The sequence below is a fragment of the Haematobia irritans genome, chromosome 2, assembly GCF_050003625.1.
Source record: "Haematobia irritans isolate KBUSLIRL chromosome 2, ASM5000362v1, whole genome shotgun sequence".
Taxonomy (NCBI): domain Eukaryota; kingdom Metazoa; phylum Arthropoda; class Insecta; order Diptera; family Muscidae; genus Haematobia; species Haematobia irritans.
Window position 1 is genome coordinate 216,243,976 of NC_134398.1, and position 27,877 is coordinate 216,271,852.

General features: G+C 34.2%; 3 protein-coding genes and 1 long non-coding RNA gene across 4 annotated transcripts in view; 1 reads left to right on the forward strand and 3 right to left on the reverse strand.

The window, feature by feature from the left end:
* Positions 1–1,672: 1,672 nt before the first annotated feature.
* LOC142227075 (protein asteroid-like) lies at positions 1,673–3,978 on the reverse strand. The gene is made up of 3 exons (XM_075297402.1): positions 3,878–3,978; positions 3,476–3,820; positions 1,673–3,414 (listed from the first exon to the last, which is right to left on the reverse strand). The coding sequence occupies exons 2-3, from the start codon at positions 3,731–3,733 to the stop codon at positions 1,777–1,779; spliced, it is 1,896 nt and encodes a 631-aa protein (XP_075153517.1). The 5' UTR covers positions 3,734–3,820; positions 3,878–3,978; the 3' UTR covers positions 1,673–1,776.
* Positions 3,979–9,777: 5,799 nt separating this feature from the next.
* On the reverse strand, positions 9,778–10,424 carry LOC142225200 (uncharacterized). The gene is made up of 2 exons (XR_012719215.1): positions 10,044–10,424; positions 9,778–9,987 (listed from the first exon to the last, which is right to left on the reverse strand). It is a non-coding gene; the product is annotated as an uncharacterized LOC142225200 (long non-coding RNA).
* A 4,501-nt stretch (positions 10,425–14,925) lies between these two features.
* LOC142227076 (protein asteroid-like) lies at positions 14,926–17,989 on the reverse strand. Its single transcript, XM_075297404.1, has 3 exons — positions 17,793–17,989; positions 16,729–17,728; positions 14,926–16,667 (listed from the first exon to the last, which is right to left on the reverse strand). Exons 2-3 carry the CDS (start codon positions 17,704–17,706, stop codon positions 15,030–15,032), a joined length of 2,616 nt encoding a protein of 871 aa, XP_075153519.1. The 5' UTR covers positions 17,707–17,728; positions 17,793–17,989; the 3' UTR covers positions 14,926–15,029.
* Positions 17,990–20,642: 2,653 nt separating this feature from the next.
* S (EGF receptor activation regulator Star) overlaps positions 20,643–27,877 on the forward strand; it is a 137,719-nt gene continuing 130,484 nt past the window's right edge. The window contains exon 1 of the mRNA XM_075297406.1: positions 20,643–21,736. The gene's annotated coding sequence lies outside the window, so the exon portion shown is untranslated. The remainder of the gene's footprint in view (positions 21,737–27,877) is intronic.

Genomic DNA, 27,877 nt, shown 5'->3' on the forward strand with positions numbered 1-27,877 from the left:
AAGGTGCTCCAATGAGTATGTTGATCTATCCAGGAACCATTGCTTTGACCATACACGCGGTCATTTCTTTCTTTCTTTTTTTATTAAACAAACAGCTCCAGCAGTACGCTTTTCGCCCGTCTTGTTTGTTTCTTCTTGTTATTATCTATCATGTTATATTTTTGTGTGCAGTGAGGACAAAACTTGAGCCAACACACAACAAACTCGCGAGCATGTCGTAGGTTATCCGATCGTGTAAGGTCCGCTTTATAGAAAACCAAGAATACGACTCTACAATCATCTTTCATTCAAATGTATATATTGGAACGAAATGAACCTAGTTCATCCAATTATGAGCGACATCTATGTGGCCAAAAATATCCCCACTGGAAAAATTAATTTGCCTCATCTTTAAAATGAACATCTTTGACCAACTGCAACTCTAAATTCGGAAAATCGGTTCTCACACACTTAATTTAAAGTTTTGATGGAAAAAACAAACAAACATAAAGTATTGAGTTCAAGTTTAGCTTTTAAAATCGATAATACAATATTTATCGGAAAAGCCTTGTTTTCGAGATATCGACATCTTACAATCGGTATTTAATTTAATTATTTTTTTATTTTATTTTGAAATTTGAAGCCTCAGGTGGCCAATTTAATGTAAATCACAGTAAAACTACAAAAATATTTTATAATATAGATAAAAAGAAAAACTTAGTAACTAGTTATAATATTAATCCGAAAACTGGGCGGTTGAAAACCGTAAGTGTTAATCTAAGGGCGTTTTCGTTTCGCAAAAAATATGTTGCCCTGGTGTTACACTACTTTTTCCCTCATTGTATTTTCGACACTATCAATCCAAAGTTATTGTTAATTCATAATATTATAAATGATACAGGATCCAAAAGCTATGACAGTGTCCTTCACATTTTGCAATCAATTTGGAGAATGTTGCACCTTTTTCCCCAATCGAAATCGCCATAAGAGTTTAATATGTTACACTTTTTAATATATAATTAGTTTTTGTTTTCTTTTTTTTTTTTTGGGTTTTGTTTTACAAATTTTCCTTTATATTTTTGTTAACTATGCGAAAATAAATTACAATTTCTCATAAAATTTCACAAAATTTTGGGTAATTGGTAAAAATAGTATATTTCAAAGAAAAAATATTAAGTAAAAATTTTGTCCTCTTTTGAAAAAATTAGTTAGTTTTCGAGATGTTTTTTTTTTTTTGACTGGCTTTTTTTTACTAAATAAAAAATGGGTATTTTGTATAAATTTTTTAGCAACTATGGCTGCATTTTTATATAAATATAAGAAAATTTTGATGTTGGTGTATAATCGAAAATATCATGAAAATGGGTTAGTTTTGCGAGATAAAATTTAATTATCAATTTTTTTTATGGCGTAATTGCCTATAAGTATGGTATCCAAATAATAGAAAAAGTGTATACTTAGAATTCACATGACATTTTCGTAACCATACACCCGGAGAGGTGACGGATTCTTCAAAATTTTAACCCTTTCAATATGGTACTCATATTAAAGCTAATTTCGACTACATTGCGAATTTGATGAAGAGAGTTTTATATAGAAAGTCATTAAAGAGAAAACACAACTAAGTTATTTTTTTTTTTTTCAAATCATATACCGAATTTCAGCTGCTATTTAAAGCAGATATTATAAAATCTTTTTAGTAAAGTTTATATTATACAAAAACTTTCTCTTTATTTTCCAAACTTTCAACATACAATTATGTTACAACACTGCTTAAAAAAGAGAAATAAATTGTCACTAGCTAACTTTTAAAACTGTACAAAATCTATTGTTTAAATCAATAAAATCATCTTCATCACCATTACTACTACTCAACATATCGGCATATGGATCTTGAACATCACCAGCAGTGGTATCCTTTCCTTGGTTTGCTTTCTTCTCCAACTGTCGTTTCTTTTTTTGAATTTTCTTATTAATTTGATTGGTTTCACATTGACCCTGTTTATGTTTCCATGAAGGTATAAATGGTTCACACCAATGCCACAGATAGGAATAAAAATCTAACATCATTGTAGAGTCTTTGAAGATGAAGTGCTTTATATAATATTCCACATCCAAACGATTGCGCAACAAATCGTACAAATTATATAGAAAGACACCACAATATAGTTGTCCCATTTGTGGAGCTTTATGGGGAAAATCCAATAGGGCATTTAGTGAATGTAACTGGAAGACAACAGATTGAAATTCGGCAAATGCATGGAGAACAGTACTGGAAAATAGATCATATTTCTTTTTGAAAATTTCTTGCATGTGGAAATGTTTCAAGAGTTCATTTTGCACCAGATAGCAATCGGATTTCTGTATAAAATCTATACGTTTGCTAATGGGCAAAGCCCTAAGGTCATCTCTAATAGAACGTTTCACACCTTCAGCTACTTCTTTATCCCTTACTTGTCTCTCTCTCTTAATGATTTTACCAAATCTCTTGGTAAACGCTTTAATATCTCTTTCGGGAGGGATTTTCGAATCAATAGTCCTCATGACCACAAGACATACAATCAGAGCATGTAAATGGATAAGGTCACAATGTTGTGATTTTTGTAACCAATAGACAATGGCCAAAAAATATAGACTCAAATCTTCTGGTATATTTCGGATTTCATTAAACAGTTGGCACACATTCAATTCTGGCATTTTGTTTTCGAATACACAGTGCAAAAGCATAGGATTTGGATTTGAAGGCTCGAATGGATACTTTGGCTTTTCTTTAATTTCAACTGAGATGTATTGGACATTCGTTACACGGGTGGCCCTAGTGAGATATGTGAAAAATAGATGTCTCACACTACCATCATCGTTGATCTTTTCCACAAATTCTTCCCCTTGGACATTGTTCAGTAGAGCGTATGTAAAACTCAATATGGGCAATGCAATTTCATTGCAATCTGGATAGGGAAAATGTTCAATTTGAGGATTATTGATATATTTGCGTAAATGCATAAGATCCACACAAAATCTGGGTAAATTGGCCGGATAGAGTTTCTCCAAAAACCATTGCGGAAATTTAGATATTACATCATTTGTACTGTCTTCGGTATTCTCATTGTTCTCGGAATCACTTTCCGATGTGGCAGATTCTTCCAATTTATTGTTCAATTCCTCTTTATCACTTTGTGAAACCTCCTGCTCTTCGAGAACCTCTAAGTCTTCTTCATCTTCTTCGCATAATTCTTCATATTCTTCTTCATCCGATTCAGTGTTTTCTTCACTACATTCGGAATCATTTTCTTCTTCTGTATCTTCATTATTATGCTCCGAAAAATCTTGAATATCTTTATAGTTACTTTTAAAAAATTCATATGATCTACAAAGTTCATTCGAATAGCCACATGTTGCTGCCTCCACTTGGGCCACTAAGGAATCTCTTTGATTCTGTTGAAAAGAAAATATAATTACTTTTAATGAAAACATATTAATTAACTAAAAATCTTACCTTTTGTAATCTGGATACAATTTTCATCATGGCCGATTCTGCAGTTTCAGTTCTCAGCCATTGTATTACTCCCTTAATTCGGCGTTGTTGAGCATTTGACTTTTTGCTACGACTACGGCCTCCTTTAACCATACCCGAAAGGAAGAAATTGTGAAATGCCGAACGCGATATATAATCATTGCCCAATAGTGCAGCAAACAGAGGTAGTTTTTCCTTACTCAACGACCCACGTGATATCAAATTCTCAATTCTATACATGCAACAATCCAAATACTTGTAGGTACATGTTGCTGCGTCTATCAACCAGTGTTTTTATTCCATAGAGGCAGCGTGTCTGTAAAATATCTGAAAAACAATCACTTTATTCCATTTGGAAAATCACCAAATTGTTCACCAATATACCTTTCATAATTTTAAGCGTATAATCTATGTTTTCAGAACTTTATTTTCGTTTTTATTTAATTAAAATATAACAAGCTGGTTGCGCTTGGCGTTTCACAAAAAAATGGCTTTTTTAACAGTAGGGATGGCAAATTACTTGCATGTACTTTTTGATGTACCTTTTCATGATGGTTGAAGTGACATTTACGAGTCTGTGGTAACGATGAGGTTGAAATGGAACTTTGAAATGCTGGCAGGGATATTATCAAATTGGTTTCACCGTGCTTCCTGAGCCTTAATAAATAATCTGGTTTAAGTGTACAGCCTGAAAGTAAACTGGAATACTTAATGAAACTATAATTGGATGATCCCACGGCTTAATAATAAACGGAGGATGGGACACCGGTCATTAGTGTGTGAATTTTTACTGAGAAACGGGTCATTAGTGTGTGAATTGTTACAGAGAAATACAATCACTATGCAACTTTAAGATTTTGTAGCATGGGTTCTGGCGCTTATTTTAACTCAATTTGTAATGGAGTGTATCTTCGATATGTGTATTTCTTAAGTGTTGTGTTTGGTTGTGATATTCGATTCAAATGGTCATTTGAAATTTCCTAAAAAGCCATAACTAAGGAATTTTATATTTTTTTTTTAAATTATTTGTCACGTAAGAAGACACCACCAAAATTTAGGCGGCTATGACTGTTCATTTTTAACATATTTGGCGCACAAATTAATTACGGTTTAAAAAATGTGTCTTTCATATTTTGTGCAACATTTCTTCGACTATAGCTTAGAATGCAACTCTAAAACTTCGTTTCACTCAACCATCTCTTCTGGAATAAAATGAACTTCGCATTACAACAAAAAGTGACACGTTCATGGCCAAAATTATCCATACTGGAAAAATGAATTTGAATTCCAATACCCCCTAAGAAAATGGGGCTACCCGTGGGAGTTTTGCGATCTATGCAGTACATGACTAGTTCTAGAAGGACATAACCCAAGACTATTATCTTTCGTATAATATCTCTGATTGTGGGGGGAATTTTCTCCTGACTGCTAGCGCCACATCATCTGCGTATGCCACCACTTTTATCCTTTCTTTTTCTAGGGAAACCAGAAGGTTGTTTATAATAACATTCCAAAGAAGAGGTGATAGAACTCCTCCTTGGGGAGCGCCTCTGTTCACATACCTTTGTATGTTTACTTGTCCTAGTGTGGCTGATATACGTCTCTTTGTTAGAAGTTCGTCTAACAGCCTAAGTATACCTGGATCAACATTCAGAGTTGTCAGTCTATTTAATATCGAGCTCGGATGGATGTTATGGAATGCCCCTTCGATTACTAGAAACGCCACGATTGTGTATTCGTTGACAGATAGTGAGTTTTCAATAAAGCTGACTAGTTCATGTAATGCATGCTGCCGTTTCGAGAGCAAATTTGAATCGACGTCAGTTCTAGAATAAATATCTATCATCCTCTCCAGAGTCTTAAGTAGGAATGAGGATAAGCTGATTGGCCAGAAATCCTTCGCACTCGAGTGAGATGCTTTTCCACTTTAAGGTGAGTATTAAGTTCGAGTTTAGCCGCTAAAATCGCTAAAGTGAAAACTAAATCAGTAAGAAAAAGGCATAAAGTTATACATATTTGTTGCAAATTTTATTATATCTAGATGGGGAATCGCCTAAAGCAAATTTTCACAAAGTTTGTATTTCTTAAAATGGATTATTAAAGAAAAGTAATCGTGAAAAATGACGATTTTAGCGGCTAAAGCTGAGTACTATGTTCAGTTTTCAAGCTGAAAACCAGCTTATTTTCACGGTTATTTTTTTAATCAATTAATTTTGAAATATTAAATGTTTCGCAATCAATACATTGGATCTTTTCCATCCATAATTTGAAGAGACTTGATAAAAATGTTATCGTCTTCATATATATTTTTGCACTTTTAATTTAGTGTTTTGGTGAAAAACACGAACATAGTACTCACCTTAAACTCGAACTTAATACCCACCTTTAGTTGATACATCCTACATATCGCCGACAACCAGGGGATGATTCTGTTAGTCACTACTTGTAACTCCGCCGGAGTAATTCCATTAGGTCCGGGGGATTTGAATGCTATTTAACGCCCATTTTATTCTAGTTTCCGATACAATTTCCTCGACGGGAAACGACCGCTGAGCAACTGTGGCACCGCCAGAACATGGGTAAACCGTATGATTTCCAGGAAAATGTGTGTCCAATAGAACCTCCAGCGTCTCCTCACTGGATGTTGTCCAATTGCCCTCCGATGTTTTAATGAAACCTGGAGCGGAGTTCGTGGATGCTAGTACCTTCCGTAGTCTGGAAGCCTAAGACGTATTCTCAATACTGCTGCAGTAATCATTCCAAGAGTTATGCTGAAACTTTCTCAGTTCTCGCTTGTATCCTCTCAGATTCTTCCTGTAAGCGTCCCAATCTTCAGGAGCTCTGGTGGACTTTGCTTTGTTAAAGAGCTTCCTGCAGGATTTCCTCATATTACTTAACTCCGTAGACCACCATGGTGGTCGATTTTCCCCCTTGGCTTCCCTCTAGGGCATGTAGCTTTCAGTGATATTGAAGGCCTTAGTAATACTCTCCACTGCGTGTTCGATATCTTGCACAGTGCTCATATTTGTCTCTGGTATTTCCGGTATCATCATATTGAAAGATTCCCTATACCTATTCCAATCAGATTTCTAACATTTGGCAGAAATATGGTCTTGGTGGTATGAACATCAAATTTGAAACTGATCTGAGAAGCTATATTCACTTAAACCCTGTCAATCAGATTTCAGATTTCATTCAATTCTTGCGAGGCCAAGGAGACGTCCAAAACCTCTTGCCTGTTGTTAGTTACAAAGGTTGGGGCATCTTCCCTATTGCAAACTACTCAAAATAAACTCTAGGAGTGACTCTCCTCTCGTATTAATGTCACCACTTTCCCATATACTATGATGCGCATTTGCATCACATCCCATAATGAGTTTTGTCTTTGTTTTCAATGACTCCTCAACTAAGGTGTTAACGGCACATGGAGGCATCTCCCTATCATGTCCCATAAGGTGTTAATGGCACATGGAGGCATCTCCCAATCATGTCCCATGTAGACCAAAGATACCCAATATTTGAATTTGGCTATTTCTAAACCTCGTTTCGCATACGGTGTCTATCCATATCTGCATCTTTGGTATCTCCCTCGACAAGAGGATCCACTTTTTTCTGATTCAGACAGAGGATTGTCAATTTCCGAATCGTTTAGCTGGTCGTTTTTATATACCTTCATTTGGATATAATGAAAGCCATAACATACACGGTCCTGGGACTTTGCTAGATGTGGCAAAGACTGAGTGTTCAATATAAACACTGCATGCCGTCTTGGTCCATCCACTTCATCCAAACGGCCAACCTTCCAATCAGCTGTTGGAAGATCTGGATTGCATTGTTTCAGTTTAAAACAGATTCAGGGCCAGGAGGGTTTGCAGGTATTCACGCATGTGCTCTTGGTCTAGCCGATATGTCTTTCTTCTCGACTAACTCTAGAGCAGCTCCTTCCCAAACTTCACCAATTAGTATCAAAGCAGCTTTAAAATATTCTATAGACCTATGGTCCTCAAATGCGACTAGCTTAAATCGTCCTTGATACCAACCAGCCTCTTGGTGTCGAGGATCTGGACCGGGAAACTTTTCCAGCACCTGTGAGTAAACAGACGCCAGACAAAGCATTCTCAATTTCCCCCAATTTTGCTTTGGAACCATACCGTCCAATGCTCCTTTGTTAATGATAGCCATCACAAGGCTCTCTTTAGCAACTGAGGCAAACGATCTTTGATCCCTTTTGGAGGATTGCAGCTCATCCGGTGATCGTTCCCTTTTTCCAGCTTCAAGAATTCCTTGAGCCCATTTTATGGAATCGCTTTGTTTAGCCGACAACGTGCATGGGTCGACTGATCCTAATTTCTTTAGCATTTCTTCGTTCCTCGTGAGGGATTACCTTCTCTTGATGTCGTTACCGTAGAAAAGGTTCGACCTGTCAAAGTGTCGCCACATGTCGGACAGTCTACAGGTCGACTAATTGGGCCTAACTCTTGGTCATTGCCCAAATTTATAACTCCAGTCGATACCCGTCCACTGGGCCCTGAAGTTAGCAACCCAGTGGATGACTTTGAATTTCGCTGCATGGTGGCTTAATATCCCACCACACTTGAAATTCGTAGTAGGTACTTATTACGACGAGTTAATCCGCTTTAAAAAAAGCACGTCCGTTCCGTTCGACGGTTGATGATGACAAGTAACAGCAAGCACAACGAGGGTCTGGTGAAGAGTTTTCAAATTGCACCCTACATACATAAAACACAATGAAAATCCACGATTCAAGAAGCAACACACAAATACAACAACCACAAATTCCACATACAGGTTTAAGAAAGCATCGTTGTCATCGTATGTGGTGTGAGTTAAAATTTTCATTTTATTTATTTTTCTTTATTAGTATATAATTCTATTTAACACATAAAGCATATTACCTAATTCTAATGTAGACATTGACCCCGGTCTAAGCTTTCTTTTCAAGAAGCAGTCCACCTCGAAATGCCGACTGCAAATTTTGGAGTAGGAGTTGAAGCTTTTAACGTCCAACCTTGCGTTCCAGCACCATTTCTCCAAGCTGCTTTCTGGGATGGAGAACAACCGTATAGCCAAAGAATAACGGCCTGGGCAGTTGCTTATTATACAATCCGTGTTCACTTTTTCACTTCGAACTTTAAACTAAAAATTTGAAAACTTTCGCGCCAAACTTTTTATCTTGCGCCGCAAGTCAAGATTAACGCCTTGACACCTGTGACTTAGATTTTAGAAAAAACTGCACTTTTGTTAAAATGACCTGCGAACATCTATTTAACGCGGAATTTTTCAAGGCATAGGTGAGTATTAAGTTCGAGATTAGCCGCTAAAATCGCTAAAGTGAAAACTAAATCAGTAAGAAAAATGCATGAAATTATACGTATTTGGTGCAAATTTTATTATAACTTGATGGGGAAAAGCCCAAAGCAAATTTTCACAAAGTTTGGATTATTAAAGAAAAGTAGTCGTGAAAAAATGACGTTTTTAGCGGCTAAACTCGAACTTAATACCATCCTTATATCGCGATTTTTAGTACGTTTTGTACCAAATAGGAAAATTTTAATCGGTCATGACAGACCTACTTTTTCCTTGCTTAAGGCTTGAATTTACATCTCATTATCGTGCTATAGTAGTAATTTTTTCACGGCTACTTGTCTTTTTAAAAGCTCATTTTAAAGAAAATAAATAAAATAAAAAAATATTTATAATAAAATACAAAAATTTTATTTTCAATAATTTATTTGCAAAGTTTATTATAGAATATTATGTTTGGTTTCCGAAAACCAATTCATTCTTCATATTACAAGCCAAATATTTTCCCAGTGTGACCATACCTTCATATCTTTCATCTTCCTCAGCATTCACCTGTAAATATAAATAAATACAATGAAATCAAATATTATTAAAAATTATTACAAGTGCTTATATTAAGACTTCAACAAAATAAAGGTTGTTTTTCATTTCGTTTGATTTTTTCGCTCTTTCTTTACTTTATTGTGATTGATTTTTCTTGAAAAATACAAAAGCACTCTCTTCCCTGCCAACATTTGTTGAGAATCCCCACCACATCGAAAACAATCGTATACGACATCAAAAACTCGTCGAAAAAGCGCCGTCGCTATTGAGAAGTTGTACCACGCCAAGTTACTACAAAAAAGTTTCTCACCAGTGCAATTATTAGGTGCCTTTTTAGATCAATTTAGAACGACGCCAATAAGAGCTCCTTCAAACTATTAGAAAAAGTGAACTTTAAGGTAATTGTAAAAGAATCATTATGGTCAAGTAAAACACGATTGTGTAGATGTTTATTAATTTGATTAAACATTTATAGATTCTTATAAATATAACATTTTTCCGTTTATCTCATCACATTAAACATAACTTTTTTCATTAATAAAAGAACGATGTTGATTTACACGAAGGAAATTACATGTTGCCGCGTCTATCAGCAAGTGTGTTAATTCTCTATGGAGGCAGTATGTCTGGAAAAATATCACTTTATTCCATTTGGAAATTCGAAAATTGTTCACCAATATACCTTTCACAATTTTAAGCGTAATAACCATGTTTTCAGCACTTAATTTTCGCTGCATGGTGGCTTAATATCCCACCACACTTGAAATTTGTAGTAGGTACTTATTACGATGAGTTAATCCGCTATTAAAAACACGTCCGTTCCGTTCGACGGTTGATGTTACTCTCGTTGTAGTTGTGTATTGCTACTGGGAGATTTCTGGCAAGGATTTTTAGTCCTTTGATTCGTGCAGGATAATCGAAATTATGACAAGATTCATTAGCGATATGTCTGGTTAAAACTATATGTATGTATATATGGATGGTACTAAATAATTTGTTTAAATAATAAATTTAAATCATGCCTACTGCTGACAGCAAAAAGTTAGCAAACAAAGAACAATGAAAGGTAAACGAAGCCCAACAAAAAAAAAAAACAAACCACTACAAGTAACAGCAAGCACAATGACGGTCTGGTGGAGAGTTTTCAAATTGCACCCTACATACATAAAACACAATGAAAGTCCATGATTCAAGAAGCAACACACAAATACAACAACCACAAATTCCACATACAGATTTAAGAAAGCACAACGATAGTGTGAGTTAAAACTTTCATTTTATTTATTTTTCTTTATTAGTATATAATACTATTTAACACATAAAACATATTACTTACCTAATTCTAATGTCGGCATTGACCCCGCTCTAAGCTTTCTTTTCAAGAGGCAGTCCACCTCGAAATGCCGACTGCAACTTTTGGAGAAGGAGTTGACGCTATTAACGTGCAACCTTGCGTTCCAGCACCATTTCTCCAAGCTGCTTTCAGGGATGGAGAACAATCGTATAGCCAAAGAATTACGGCATGGGCAGTTGTTTATTATACAATCCATGTTCACTTTGAACTTTAGACTAAAAATTGGAAAACTTTCGCGCCAAACTTTTTATCTTGCGCCGTAAGTCAAGATTAACGCCTTGACACCTGTGACTTAGATTTCGAAAAGTTCGCGCTTTTTTTTAAAGATCTGCGCACATCTATTTAACGCGGAATTTTCCAACGTATATCGCGCTTTTTAGTACTTTTGTACCAAATAGGAAAATTTTAGTCGCTCATGACAGACATACTTTTTCCTTGCTTAAGGCTTGAATTTACTTCTCATTATCGTGCTATAGTAGTCATTTTTTCACGGCTACTTGTCTTTTTATAGCTCGTTTTAAAGAAAATAATTTTGGATATATAAATATATTACCTTTTTAAAAAATTTTTTCCTTTTTTAAATAAAATAAAAAAAAATATATATATATAATAAAATACAAACATTTTATTTTCAACAATTTATTTACAAAGTTTATTATAGAATATTATGTTTGGTTTCCGAAAACCAACTCATTCTTCATGTCACAAGCCAAATATTTTTCCAGTGTGACCATACCTTCACATCTATCGTTTTCCTCAGCATTCACCTGTAATAATGTATAAATAAAAACAATGAAATCAATTACCACTTCAACAAAAATAAGGGTTGTTTTTCATTTTGTTTGTTTTTTTCGCTCTTTCTTTACGTTATTGTGATTGATTTTTTTTTTTTTTTTGAAAAATACAAAAGCACTCTCTTCCCTGCCAACATTTTTTGAGAATCCCCACCACATCGAAAACAATCGTATATCACTATTGAGAAGTTGTACCACGCCAAGTTACTACAAAAAAGTTTATCGTCAGTGCAATTATTATGTGCCTTTTTAGATCAATTTAGAACGACGCCAATAAGAGCCCCTTCAAACTATCAGAAAAAGTGCACTTTAAGGTAATTGTAAAAGAATCATTATGGTCAAGTAAAACACGATTGTGTAGATGTTTATTAATTTGATTAAAAAATTATAAATTCTTACAATATTTTGTTCTACAAGTTAAAAATACATCACTACCACACAACATCCCTGTCAACACTTTTTTAATTTGACGGCGCATCTGAGAATCCCAACCACTTCGAAAACAATCGTATACGACATCAAAAACTCCTCGCAAAAGCGCCGTCACTATTGAGAAGTTTTACCACGCCAAGTTACTACAAAAAAGTATCGCATGAGTGCAATTATTAGGTGCCTTTTTAGATAAATATAGAACAACGCTAACAAGAGCCCCTTCAAATCATTAGTAAAGTGAATTTTAAGATAGTTGTAAAAGAATCATAGTGGTGAAGTAAAACATGATTGTTTAGATGTTTATTGTTTTGATTAAAAATTTATAAATTCTTATAAATATAACATTTACACGAATATCACTTCATATTTAGCATAATTTTTTGTGTTAATAAAAGAATTATGTTGAGTTACAAGTAGCAAGTTACATGTTGCAGCGTCTATAAGCCAGTTTGGTTATTCTCGACAGAGGCAGCGTGTCTGAAAAAATATCTGAAAAACTATCACTTTATTCCATTTGGAAATTCGAAAATTGTTCACCAATATACGTTTCACAATTTTAAGCGTAATAACTATGTTTTAAGCACTTTATTTTCATTTTTATTTAAATAAATTATAATAAGCTAGTTGCGCTTGGCGTTTCACAAAATATAAAATGGCTTTTGTAACAATAATGAAGACAAAATACTTTAATGTACATTTGGTACATTCTGATACGCTTCCCCCATCACAGTTGGCGATTGTTGTAGTGTCACTTACGAGTCTGTGATAGCGATGAGGATGAAATGGAACTTTTAAATGCTGGCAGGGATGTTGCGGCGACAAATCGGCTAGTATAATGCGGACGACAGTGCTCGTGTCGAACATATCCCATATATCGTGCACATTATAAGTTAAGTCCGAAGGCATAATCGATACTGCTACATGTTTATGGGATCGATAACACATTTACCGATTATTTAGTCATCGCCGACAAGTCGTATCGATCCGACACACTGTAAGATTCTTTACAAACACCGAAATTCCAGGAATAACTGATAGTCTCTAAAGTGCATAAGCATGTTGCACGGACGCGTTGACATAATATCAAACGAACTTTGATTTTTCCATGTGGGACACCCAAATCTGGAGGTATAAGGGGATGTTCGTCCAACATTATCTACATCAATGTAATTTTCAATATAAAAACATACATTTCTGCAAAGGAACTTTTAGAAATACATATATACATCTAAACCAGAATTGTGAAAAAAATTGAGAACTATTTCTTCCACTCGATCGAAATCTAGGCGAGAAGTAATGTATAACTTTGGAAAAAGGTGCTCCAATGAGTATGTTGATCTATCCAGGAACCATTGCTTTGACCATACACGCGGTCATTTCTTTCTTTCTTTTTTTATTAAACAAACAGCTCCAGCAGTACGCTTTTCGCCCGTCTTGTTTGTTTCTTCTTGTTATTATCTATCATGTTATATTTTTGTGTGCAGTGAGGACAAAACTTGAGCCAACACACAACAAACTCGCGAGCATGTCGTAGGTTATCCGATCGTGTAAGGTCCGCTTTATAGAAAACCAAGAATACGACTCTACAATCATCTTTCATTCAAATGTATATATTGGAACGAAATGAACCTAGTTCATCCAATTATGAGCGACATCTATGTGGCCAAAAATATCCCCACTGGAAAAATTAATTTGCCTCATCTTTAAAATGAACATCTTTGACCAACTGCAACTCTAAATTCGGAAAATCGGTTCTCACACACTTAATTTAAAGTTTTGATGGAAAAAACAAACAAACATAAAGTATTGAGTTCAAGTTTAGCTTTTAAAATCGATAATACAATATTTATCGGAAAAGCCTTGTTTTCGAGATATCGACATCTTACAATCGGTATTTAATTTAATTATTTTTTTATTTTATTTTGAAATTTGAAGCCTCAGGTGGCCAATTTAATGTAAATCACAGTAAAACTACAAAAATATTTTATAATATAGATAAAAAGAAAAACTTAGTAACTAGTTATAATATTAATCCGAAAACTGGGCGGTTGAAAACCGTAAGTGTTAATCTAAGGGCGTTTTCGTTTCGCAAAAAATATGTTGCCCTGGTGTTACACTACTTTTTCCCTCATTGTATTTTCGACACTATCAATCCAAAGTTATTGTTAATTCATAATATTATAAATGATACAGGATCCAAAAGCTATGACAGTGTCCTTCACATTTTGCAATCAATTTGGAGAATGTTGCACCTTTTTCCCCAATCGAAATCGCCATAAGAGTTTAATATGTTACACTTTTTAATATATAATTAGTTTTTGTTTTCTTTTTTTTTTTTGGGTTTTGTTTTACAAATTTTCCTTTATATTTTTGTTAACTATGCGAAAATAAATTACAATTTCTCATAAAATTTCACAAAATTTTGGGTAATTGGTAAAAATAGTATATTTCAAAGAAAAAATATTAAGTAAAAATTTTGTCCTCTTTTGAAAAAATTAGTTAGTTTTCGAGATGTTTTTTTTTTTTTGACTGGCTTTTTTTTACTAAATAAAAAATGGGTATTTTGTATAAATTTTTTAGCAACTATGGCTGCATTTTTATATAAATATAAGAAAATTTTGATGTTGGTGTATAATCGAAAATATCATGAAAATGGGTTAGTTTTGCGAGATAAAATTTAATTATCAATTTTTTTTATGGCGTAATTGCCTATAAGTATGGTATCCAAATAATAGAAAAAGTGTATACTTAGAATTCACATGACATTTTCGTAACCATACACCCGGAGAGGTGACGGATTCTTCAAAATTTTAACCCTTTCAATATGGTACTCATATTAAAGCTAATTTCGACTACATTGCGAATTTGATGAAGAGAGTTTTATATAGAAAGTCATTAAAGAGAAAACACAACTAAGTTATTTTTTTTTTTTTCAAATCATATACCGAATTTCAGCTGCTATTTAAAGCAGATATTATAAAATCTTTTTAGTAAAGTTTATATTATACAAAAACTTTCTCTTTATTTTCCAAACTTTCAACATACAATTATGTTACAACACTGCTTAAAAAAGAGAAATAAATTGTCACTAGCTAACTTTTAAAACTGTACAAAATCTATTGTTTAAATCAATAAAATCATCTTCATCACCATTACTACTACTCAACATATCGGCATATGGATCTTGAACATCACCAGCAGTGGTATCCTTTCCTTGGTTTGCTTTCTTCTCCAACTGTCGTTTCTTTTTTTGAATTTTCTTATTAATTTGATTGGTTTCACATTGACCCTGTTTATGTTTCCATGAAGGTATAAATGGTTCACACCAATGCCACAGATAGGAATAAAAATCTAACATCATTGTAGAGTCTTTGAAGATGAAGTGCTTTATATAATATTCCACATCCAAACGATTGCGCAACAAATCGTACAAATTATATAGAAAGACACCACAATATAGTTGTCCCATTTGTGGAGCTTTATGGGGAAAATCCAATAGGGCATTTAGTGAATGTAACTGGAAGACAACAGATTGAAATTCGGCAAATGCATGGAGAACAGTACTGGAAAATAGATCATATTTCTTTTTGAAAATTTCTTGCATGTGGAAATGTTTCAAGAGTTCATTTTGCACCAGATAGCAATCGGATTTCTGTATAAAATCTATACGTTTGCTAATGGGCAAAGCCCTAAGGTCATCTCTAATAGAACGTTTCACACCTTCAGCTACTTCTTTATCCCTTACTTGTCTCTCTCTCTTAATGATTTTACCAAATCTCTTGGTAAACGCTTTAATATCTCTTTCGGGAGGGATTTTCGAATCAATAGTCCTCATGACCACAAGACATACAATCAGAGCATGTAAATGGATAAGGTCACAATGTTGTGATTTTTGTAACCAATAGACAATGGCCAAAAAATATAGACTCAAATCTTCTGGTATATTTCGGATTTCATTAAACAGTTGGCACACATTCAATTCTGGCATTTTGTTTTCGAATACACAGTGCAAAAGCATAGGATTTGGATTTGAAGGCTCGAATGGATACTTTGGCTTTTCTTTAATTTCAACTGAGATGTATTGGACATTCGTTACACGGGTGGCCCTAGTGAGATATGTGAAAAATAGATGTCTCACACTACCATCATCGTTGATCTTTTCCACAAATTCTTCCCCTTGGACATTGTTCAGTAGAGCGTATGTAAAACTCAATATGGGCAATGCAATTTCATTGCAATCTGGATAGGGAAAATGTTCAATTTGAGGATTATTGATATATTTGCGTAAATGCATAAGATCCACACAAAATCTGGGTAAATTGGCCGGATAGAGTTTCTCCAAAAACCATTGCGGAAATTTAGATATTACATAATTTGTACTGTCTTCGGTATTCTCATTGTTCTCGGAATCACTTTCCGATGTGGCAGATTCTTCCAATTTATTGTTCAATTCCTCTTTATCACTTTGTGAAACCTCCTGCTCTTCGAGAACCTCTAAGTCTTCTTCATCTTCTTCGCATAATTCTTCATATTCTTCTTCATCCGATTCAGTGTTTTCTTCACTACATTCGGAATCATTTTCTTCTTCTGTATCTTCATTATTATGCTCCGAAAAATCTTGAATATCTTTATAGTTACTTTTAAAAAATTCATATGATCTACAAAGTTCATTCGAATAGCCACATGTTGCTGCCTCCACTTGGGCCACTAAGGAATCTCTTTGATTCTGTTGAAAAGAAAATATAATTACTTTTAATGAAAACATATTAATTAACTAAAAATCTTACCTTTTGTAATCTGGATACAATTTTCATCATGGCCGATTCTGCAGTTTCAGTTCTCAGCCATTGTATTACTCCCTTAATTCGGCGTTGTTGAGCATTTGACTTTTTGCTACGACTACGGCCTCCTTTAACCATACCCGAAAGGAAGAAATTGTGAAATGCCGAACGCGATATATAATCATTGCCCAATAGTGCAGCAAACAGAGGTAGTTTTTCCTTACTCAACGACCCACGTGATATCAAATTCTCAATTCTATACATGCAACAATCCAAATACTTGTAGGTACTTTTTCCTTTATGACTTGACTTCTCCTTATTATCCACCACTATTGATTCCATTATTCGATTTCCACGGGTGCGTTTGTTCACCTTTTTTGCTTCTGCTTTTCGAAGTTTCCTATCGGAATCATCAGCATTACTTTTGCCTTTACAAACCTTTGTATGGGCCTTGACAGTCAGGGTAATCAAGGGAATATAGCGTACGTTGTGTATATAAAAATCGGAATCATAACTCAATACGGGACAATTTAATTTTCGACCCAAACTGGCCAACTCATCGTCAGCTTCGAAAACACAACGCATTATTGGCACCCCACAATCCCTAACAGCATCGACAAATACCTCTTTCATCATCAAAGGGAATACAGTTATGGATGCACAAGGATTGATACGTTTGATCACACATATCTTTCCTCTCATTCGTTTGGCCACTGTACGCAATTTACGTTGTTCATAGCCACCATCCATTAAAACATAAGCTTTAATATTGCACTCTGCAAGAACCACAAAGAAATTGACTACAGCACGATAGAAGTCATCATAGTCACCACCAAATGCTGAATAAGTACCGGTAACATCTTTGTATAGGTTGCACGCCAAATTGTCTCCATCTATTACGAGATTACAATCGTGTAACTCATAAGGCTCAAGATATTGTTCTGCATGCCGTGCAATAAAACCAGTTAGACCACGAACACCCATTGTAATGCCTCTGTTTCAAAACCTGCATAGAAGAAAAAATTTTCTAAAAAAATGGGCCATAAACAATACAAACACGTGCGGCTTACCAATAAAATTACTGCACTCATAGAAATTGCCTTTCATAAAACAATCTCTGCAGAATATAATACCGCGTAATCACCAGTTCTACTTTAAACTATTTGAAAATATCCTTGTATTCATTTATAGTTTAATATTGAATTTAGAAATAATTTTGCTATATGTTTATTTTGTTCAATGTGGGGTTTTATTTGTCAAAACAAATCACCTGTTATATACAGTGCTGCCAGAACGAAAAAAATTTACAACATATGGGCCGTTTAGATAAACAAACATAAAAAATATTGAGCGAATTCTTGGCTCTTATTGGCGTCCTTCTAAATGTATCCAGAAAGGCACCTAATAATTGCACTCATGCAATACTTTTTTGTAGTAACTTGGCGTGGTACAACTTCTCAATAGTGACGACGCTTTTCCGAGAAGTTTTGGATATCGTGTACGACTGTTTTCGACGTAGTGTGGATTCTCAGAAGCGCCCTCAAATTCAAAAAATGTTGGCAGGGATAATGCGCTTTACAGACTATCAGTTATTCTGGACGGAATGTCGGTGTTTGTAAAGAATCTTACAGTGTGTCGGATCGATACGACATGTCGGCGATGACTAAATAGTCGGTAAATGTGTTATCGATCCCATAAACATGCAGCAGTATCGATTATGCCGTCGGACTTAACTTATAATGTGTACAATATATGGGATATGTTCGACAAGAGCACTGTCGTCCGGAATAACTGATAATCTGTAATGCGCTTTACAGATTATCAGTTATTCCGGACGGTATGTCGGTGTTTGTAACGAATCTTACAGTGTGTCGGATCGATACGACGTGTCGGCGATGACTAAATAATCGGCAAATGTGTTATCGATCCCATAAACATGCAGCAGTATCGATTATGCCTTCGGACTTAACTTATAATGTGCAAAATATATGGGATATGTTCGAGACGAGCACTGTCGTCCGGAATAACTGATAGTCTGTAAAGCGCATAACAATGTGGTCAAACGCTAACAATTGAAAAATTTAATTTTCTTTAAAATGAATTATTACAAAAAGTAACCGGAAAATATGGCTGTTTTAGCGCGATAATGCCAATTTAATACCGGCCTTTAAATCGAACTTAAGGGCACCTTGTACGGTCGGATAAATCCTACGACACAACACGTTGCGGCGACAAATCCGCTAGTATAAGACCATGTTTGCGTGTTGCGGGGACGTGTTGGCATAAAGGTAAGTACTATGTTCGCTTTTCGCGTTGAAATTTTCGTGGTTACTTTATTAAAACAGTTCAATATAAAGCAGACAAATCAACACAATTGATGCGTGGTTTCTTGTTCCTCTAGATTTCGGCAAGACTTTACAGGAATAAGTTTGTTTTCATTTATAATTTTGATTATTTAAGGAAAAGTAATCGCGAAAATAAAGTGGTTTTCAACTCGAAAACCGAACATAGTACCTACCTTAAAATCAAAACAACTTTGATTTTTTCCGGTTGGAAGGCACAAATCTTCACGTGTAAGGGGATGTTCGCAAAACATTAGCAAAAACAAATTTATTTTCATAATTAAAACAAGCATTTCTGCAATGAAATTAATGAGGGATCGCTAATTCAGCTTGGATTTTTATTGGTTCTTCCATTTTTCCTCAAGGCATATTAATTAAAGGTAAAGTCACGAGCAAACGTGTGTACACCCCATGATATTTAGAAAGTCAAACTGAAATGACAGGTCACTTAAGTTGACATTTTGTGTATGTGTAGTATTGTTGTATTGTTGAACGTTTGGACTTTGTTGTAAATTTAGATAATTATATTTAACAGTTTTTCAAGAAAGCCCTTTTATTTTTCTCCCCAGTTTCTAACACGTAGGCGAAAAGTTTCATAAAACTAAACCCATACATACACATGTATGGGTTTAGTTTTATGAAACAATGTAAATAAAAGCAATATTTATGTACACAAGGAATGTAAACAAACCTACTAAACGTAAACAAAGACTTTGACAAGATGAATGTCGATATTAGTCACCTGATTGCATGACTTTACCTTTAATTAATATGCCTTGATTTTTCCTAAAAGAATGGCTTTACACCTAATTTTTCCTCCATCTTCATTAGGGCTGTTTTCTTTTTGCACTGGATGCAACATTTGTATGGGCTATCCAGAACATCGTTGCACTGGTGTTCTATCCAGAACATCTCATCAGTGCAAGTCGCGGCGATGTTGCCAGATTGTATTTGGATAAAGTGACGCTTCTTCGATTCACAATAGAAATTTATTGTGACTATTTTATCGAAAAACATGAAATTCAAAGTGATACAGTGTCATAAATAATCGCAGCAGTAAATATTTATTACTAATTGAAGCATTTCATACATTAAAAATGCAAGATTTCACTTCTTTTCTGTGATTGTTTTTAAACAGCTGATGACAGTGTTGCATATTTTTGGAGATGTCCTGGATAAACGAGTACTCTGTTTTATTTTAGTCCTTAACGGCTTAGCATATCCAGTGCTAAAAGAAAACAGCCCTATTGTTTGTGTTTATGATTCTTCTTATTTCTTCATGTTGTTATCATAATTGTTCGTGCAGTGTGAGGGTAAAACTTGAACGAACACACAACAAATAGGCGAACCGTAGTGTCGTAGTGTTTATCCGACCGTCTAAGGTCCGCTTTAGTACCAGCCTTTTATTACAGCACGCAGTGAATTCACCTAATAACTGCATTGAATTCATTTATCGATAACTGGTTGTTGTGAGAGCAATATGGCAATTGTCTATAAAAAATATGGCAACACTAATGTCAAATTTTATTTTTTTTTCTTTGGATTTTAATACATTGGGCATTATTATAGCTGGTCATTTGTCATAGTGAGGTCGGTTCGTTCGCTCGCACGCGAAAATTTGTGAAAGACAGAAAATAACAATACGATTATAAAAGATAATAACTGGATATTATTATTTAAGAAATAATTAGCTGCTATAAACTATTACAATGTGGTAAAAATATAAACAATCTATATTTTTATGAATCAAGTGCCTGTCTGAAAAGAAACGGTAGAAAGAAGATATATAGAAATAAGAATGTGTAGAAATCTACCATAAACGACAAAAAAGAAAAATTACGAAAGAAGAAGAAAAAAATATTGAAAATTAACTATAAGTGCGAACAAAAACAAGTGTTAGTGCGAATATAGAGAATTATAAAAAAGGAGACCATTACCAGATAATCTTCGAAAGTAAAATATGTGTGTTTAATTAAATAGAATGAAAAAAAAATATATAAAAATTGTAAGTTGTTTCTTCTTCGTCGTCTTTATATTTTCCCCTACTCACACACTGAAGTGATTGTTAAATTGTTTTGTTGTATTTGCACACATACTCTTAAATGAAATATTCATGCTCTCGCTTAGCCTATATATATGTGTGTGTGTTTGATATGAGAACAAGTACAACATAAATTTTATGTTTGCTGTATGTATGGTTATTCGTGCTATCAAGTGGTTATCCGGGTACTCTCATTAATAGAATAGAAACATAGAGTAAGAGAGTGGTATGTGAGTGTGTAAACATTTTTACCTGGATATTTAATGTTTTTTTCCAAAAGAATATAATAATAAAATATTGTAAATGGGCAAAAAAATCGAGATTTTATGATCTACAAAATATCTTTGGCCAACTAACAAAGTGAAAACATTAAAACATCACACAAATCTTTTCGAAACAAGTGAAAATTCAACAAAATCAAAAGCCGGTCACATTGTGTTATTGCTGTGGCAGCAGGTGTTCGTTCCAGGGTCCCAGTAACAGAACAATTAAAGAAAAACTTTTTTTGGATTACCACGTCATTTAGTTGCCTGGGCACAACTCAGTATCTTCTTCAATTGGATTAAATTTTTAGGCTGAGTGGGATTACCCAGCAATATACATTGTTGTAGAAAAAAAGACACGCAAAAAGGTAAGTGGTGAATGAACGACGATGATTTAACTTCAAATGCTATTGCACTCGCTTGGACGATTATTCAGTTCAACAAAAATGCAATTGTATATATTTTCCTTCTAAAGAGTTTCGACAATTATATAGATGTTCAGAGTGTAGATTGCTTCGGATGGAACCTTAGAATTTGAGGATATTATGAGGTTATAAAATGACAGTTTATAAACTCTAAAACTATCATGTATTTCGGATGCAGGTCTAATAAGATGCCCATTCCTATAAGTCAAAATATCTAAACAACTGCTAGTGATTAAAACGGATGACCCGATGATCCTATAATATTGGAATCTCTGAGAGTTTGTTTGCAAAATTCTTAAAATGTGGGACCTTTTCAGATGTTAATTATGTGCAAAGAAAACTGTAAGGCAATGAGGGAAAGAAAATGGAGAGCACAGTTGGGTGAATAACATAAAACCTGCCACAAACATCAAAATCTGAAATCTAACGTGTTCCGATTACTATTGCAATAAATAATTTTAGCTAAAGGTGGGTATTAAGTTCGAGTTTAGCCGCTAAAATCGTCATTTTTTCACAATTACATTTCTTTAATAGTCTATTTTAAGGAATACAAACTTTGTGAAAATTTGCTTTGGGTCATTCCCCATCAAGTTATAATAAAATTTGCAACAAATATGTATAATTTTATGCCTTTTTTACTGATTAGTTTTCACTTTAGCGGATAAACTCGAACTTAGTACTCACCTTAATTTGAAGTTAGCCACACTTCTGTTTTTGAAAAATCCGGTTCAACATTTCTGAAAACGGATGCCACAGACGAAAGTCGTATATCAATGGACAGCCAATGGCAGGATAAAGGCTGTGACAGTATGCATTTTAAAATATCTTGTGGGTCAAATCTAGTACCAAATTTTGGGGATGAGAAAACTGTAGTCGCGATTGATGTCGCCTATGTTCACTGAGCAAATGCACCGGCAAACGTGCCCTAAAATGGGGAATACTATGGTGATTAATGGACGCGCGTTCACCTTGATAACACAGCAGCGAATATCGTCCGCTTCGTCAAGTCCAAATTTGGTGAATTGGGCTGGGAACAACAGCTCCATTGAAACAGTAGACTACAACCAGTAAACATGCTCTAAAGAAAGTCAATAATGTCTTGTTGGCTGGTCAGCGTTTTTTGGGCTTTTCAATCTTGTGGGTATATCTAGTATAAAATTTGGCGATCGATGTCGCAAATGCTCTAAAGTAAGTCAAGACTGCCTTATCGGCTGGCCAGCGTCTTCTGGAGTTTCCATGATGTTGCTATTAATGGAGCCGTGATAACACACCGGCAAACACCTTCCGCTTTCCCACGACGAAATACTATTCAATAAGGCTAGAAATTACTTATTTAACTAGTACAACATCGTTGTCAACAAATGTGAAGACTGTCGTATCGACCTGTCAGTAGCTCCTGGGGTTTCCAAGGTGTCACAAAATCGATCACTTGCATCACCATCAAATTCGTCGAATTGGTCTAGGAACTACTATATCAACTAGTAGATAATCGTCGTCACAGAAATGCTCTAAAGAAAATCGAGACAGTCTTATCGGCCAGTCAGCGACTTCTGGGGGTTCTAAGATATGACCATTAATTGAATCGTTCACTGTGATAAGATAACGGCAAACACCAAAGTTGTTGCCATGGATTACATGGATTATTGGACTATTGCTCCATCAACTAATAGATAATCGTCGTCACTGAAAGTCTAGAAACGTATCGACCAGTCAGCGATTTCTGAGGTTTCCTAGGTATCATCAAATCGATCGAGCTATAATTAGGCGATTAATGGACTGGATTTCACCTTGATATTACACCGGCCAATACCTTCCGATTCACCCAATTCCAAGTTGGTGTAATGGGACGGGAACTATTGCTTCATCAAAATAAATAAATAAAATAGTTCATCGTTGTCACGAGGGCCTATTGTACAGGCCCCGAAAAAATATGGATTTCAGACTACCTGGTGTGTGATAAAACTATCGCAGGACATTAGAATTATTGCTTCGTTTCCACGCGGAAATGGGCAAACTGTTCTCTGAGCACACCTCCCGCCTCCACAGATTTTCGTTTCCCCATGCATTGTTTTCGTCATAAATAGTCCCGCATAACGTTGCTTCTAGACGGATTCGATCCTATTTGTATGGATGGTATACTATGAACCCAACTTATGGATCCATATTCAAAATTGTACCATACCAAAGAAGTGTATAGAGTTTTGGTAATTGAATCTTTAATTTTTTTAAACCAATGTTTCGGAACTCCATATTCCAATTCCTTCTTCTCCCTATTATACACAACTTTCATCAAGATGAGACAAAAATTGCGACTAATATTCTATGAGAAATAGGCGTAAAAATAGATTTTGCAAAAAAACTCCATAAAATGTTTTTGTCAAAACTCTATTTTCTAAGAATAAGGTCATGCGAAATGCCCATATTCTAACAAAAGTCTCCTATTACAATTATGGGAAATTTTTGTTGCAAATATCCTATGAGATTTTAAATAATTGGCCTTTTTGTCTAACACCAAAAAAGGAAATCATTGACAACGTAAAAATTCTATGAACTAAGAAATCCTTGGTATCGCCTCACAATTCAAAACAGAGCTCAGTTGAAAAGAATTTTCCAATTTTTCCTCAACTTCCTGTTTCCCACACACTTACAAATTGTAAAATATTTATTCGCAAGCACATCCACCCACACACACACAAAGATATGAACACTATGAGCCAAGAAAAGCCGAAATGTATTTTAAAATGGAAATTTTGGCGCATTTTCCGGTGTTTAGCAAACACTAGCCAAAAATATCCAACGACATCAGCTACACTCTATAAAGGAAAAACAAATTCACACACTTGATGGAAATGACAATAAACAATAACAACAACAACAAAAGTGTAATATTAAGAAACAGGTAAACAGGTAAATTATGGTTGGTTGGGTCTAACACCGTATTTATTTAAAAACAAAACCTGGACTTGACAGGCGGGAGAGATCACTAGACCACCACCACTAGCACCACAGTACAGACAACCATAAAAGGTAACCAAGAAGAACCACTGCTAAGATTTTGCCATATAGATAAACAAGAAAGTGCATTTGGCATTGTACTTCTTTTTTTTTTTCAAAAAAAAAAAAAAAAAAAACAACCAAAATGAGTAGAAACAAAACAACCTGGGCATGTAACGAAAAGAACATTCATTTCAACAACATTTTGTTGTTGTAACCAGGAAAACAGAAATTTTGGTATATAAACAACAAATATTTATGGAACCCTGAAGGAAAACAACAAATGTATAATGTGAACTATAACGAAAAGTTATGAAACTCATGGTCTTGTTTATGGGTGAGGTTGACTGACTGTGTGTATGCCTTTTTGGTTGTTGCTGTTGTTATTGTTATCCAGGGCTTCCTTAATGGGTCGCACGGTAACCATGTGAACTGTCAAACTGTCGAATACACTTATTCGCTCTTTGGCTATCAACGAATGGAAGAACCGAATTTCAACTGAATTTTGGGATTATATAGACCTGTGGTTTTCACAGAACGATTTTTGAAAATTTTAGGAAAATACACTTGATTTTTATTTTATTAAATAAAATAAAATAGTGAAAAAATTACACTTGAGGACAACTTTAGATCCAATGATAAGCTCCCGGTTCTTTAAATATATAAAAAATGGAAACCTTAATGATCCTCTGCTGGATATTGTAAAATGTGAATTCTATGATCTTCTGACAAATTAAACTTGACGACAATTTTCGACTCCATTTGGAGGAAAAAATTCTCTCTAGAATATGCCATGGATGATGGGAATAAATATCTGCAATTTAGCAATTAAGGTTTTCCCCATTGGTATCAATTTTTTCCTCTTAGTTTTCCTGTCTTTCGTTTGAGAAAATTCCTTCATTTTCATGGTGTTTCAAGCCATATTTCAAAAAGGCGACAACCTCTATATAGGCAAAAGAAGCAGGAAACATGAACAACAACAAAAGGAAACCAAAGCTTTGCCAAATTTGCAAACATTTTGGAGCAGTCGTTGTATGCTGGAAGATGAAAATGGTGGTGATGATTGCCATTGTGGAGCCACGAAATTGAGGTTAAAAGTTCAATTTTCCTAGGAAATAGAGTAGTAGCAATACAAGTTGACAATAAAAACCATTGGTGGCCCTATTGGGTGCTATAACACACTTATACACACACAGGTTGTGAGCACTTCAAGGATTTAGATATTTATCATGTTTGAAGTTACCCCAACTTCCAAGTTAATGGCATTGTCATGTAATTACATTTGGTTTTTACTCCATGTTTGTCACCAACTCCGAGTTTTGCTGTGGCTATATCTGCAAATAATTCATAAACCAATGACAAGTTGTGAAGTGACCCTCATAGAATTTCTATTTCCAAATGATTTAGCTTACAACTGGTCGGTTCGTTGGCTATGGCTATGATAATGTATTTAGACCATTGGTCTCCAGCTCTCTTTCGTTTATCCATCCATCCCCTATGGGTTTGTGACGTTTTTATTTTTTTCCAATGTTTTCCTTTCCTCATTTTTTTTTTTTTTTTGATTGGTCACGTAACTTCCCAACTTCATTTGTTTTGTTTTTAGAAGTGTCTACTCCCACAAAAATTGCTGGGGGTGACGCTGCGTGTGATTTTTCCTTTTAACAATTTCCGAATCTCGAAATCTTTGTTTCTCAACATGATTGAGCTGTTTTGTTTTAATGCGGCTCAAACGGTCGTTTTTGCAAGTCATAGTTCAGGGGAGATTTCAAGACAAAACCCCGAAAAACAAAACTAATATATCAAAAAAATTCTAATCATTCTATTGAAATGTTTTCTAGGGATTTACATTATGCCATGACAAGTAGCCCTGTTGACTGACCACCACGGTTTCCTAGGATAATCCACCTTTTGCTTCTGTATTTGTTTTCGTTTCTTTGTTCGATAATATTTTAATTTTAGCTTGAGTTTAGGGTTAGAAATTATAATGATGATGGGTCCCTGGTATTGATTATTTTCTCATAGAGAAGTTTATGGTGAGCAGTTTTTGTACTATACCAAACTAGATCGTATTTGACCCGATATAAGAAAGTCGGTTAGACAAATTTAAAGATTGTCAAAAGTCGATTCCGACATTTTGATTTTTTGATCAAAATTCGAAGAGTCCGTTTTGAGAACTGCACTAGGCTCTCTCTCTATTCGCAATATATCCTAGACTATTTTTTTTTTTGCAAAATTCCATTTCTATAGGAAAGTTTGTAAAAAAGGTCTTTGCTATATAAAATTTTGCCAAAAATTTCTTTGCTATATGAATATTTGTAAAAATTTCTTTGCTATATGAAATTTTGTTAAAATTTCATTTCTATAGGAAATTTTCACAAAATTAAATTTTTATAGAAAATTTTTGCAACATTTCATTTCTATAGGAAATTTTTGTCAAAATTTCATTTCTATAGGAATTTTTTGAAAATTTCATTTGTGTGGATTTTTTTTATAGAAAATTTTGTTAAAATTTCATTTCTAAAAGAATTTTTTTATGTTTATAGGAAATTTTGACAAAATTTCATGACTAGGAAATTATTGAAAAATTTCATGTCTATACTAAATTATTGAAAAATTTAATTTATATAGGAATTTTTCATTTCTATAGAAACATTTTGGCAAAATTCATTTTTACAAGAAAATTTTCCAAAATTTCATTTCTATAGAAAATTTTGAAAAATTTCATTTCTATAAAATATTTTGTCAAAATTTCATTTCTATAAGAAATTTTTGAAAATGTTCATTTGCATAGGAAATTTTTGCAAAATTTCATATCTACAGGAAATTTTTCCAAAATTTCATATCTACAGGAAATTTTTCCAAAATTTCATTTCTATAGGCAACATCTGCAAAATTTCATTTCCATATTTTTGCAAAATTTCTTTTGTTTTGGAAATTTGACAAAATATAATTTTTATAGGAAATTTTGTGAAAATTTTATTTCTCTAGGAAATTTTTGTCAAAATGTCATTTCTATAGAAAATTTTGGCAAAATTTCATTTCTGTAGGAAATTTTGTCAAAATTTCATTTCTATAGAAAATTTTGGCAAA

Coding starts and splice junctions, on each gene's coding strand:
- LOC142227075 (XM_075297402.1), bottom strand. CDS start 3,733: ATGTATAGAATTGAGAATTTGATATCACGTGGGTCGTTGAGTAAGGAA. Junction 3,415..3,475: donor TTGTATCCAGATTACAAAAG/GTAAGATTTTTA, acceptor TCTTTTCAACAG/AATCAAAGAGATTCCTTAGT.
- LOC142227076 (XM_075297404.1), bottom strand. CDS start 17,706: ATGGGTGTTCGTGGTCTAACTGGTTTTATTGCACGGCATGCAGAACAA. Junction 16,668..16,728: donor TTGTATCCAGATTACAAAAG/GTAAGATTTTTA, acceptor TCTTTTCAACAG/AATCAAAGAGATTCCTTAGT.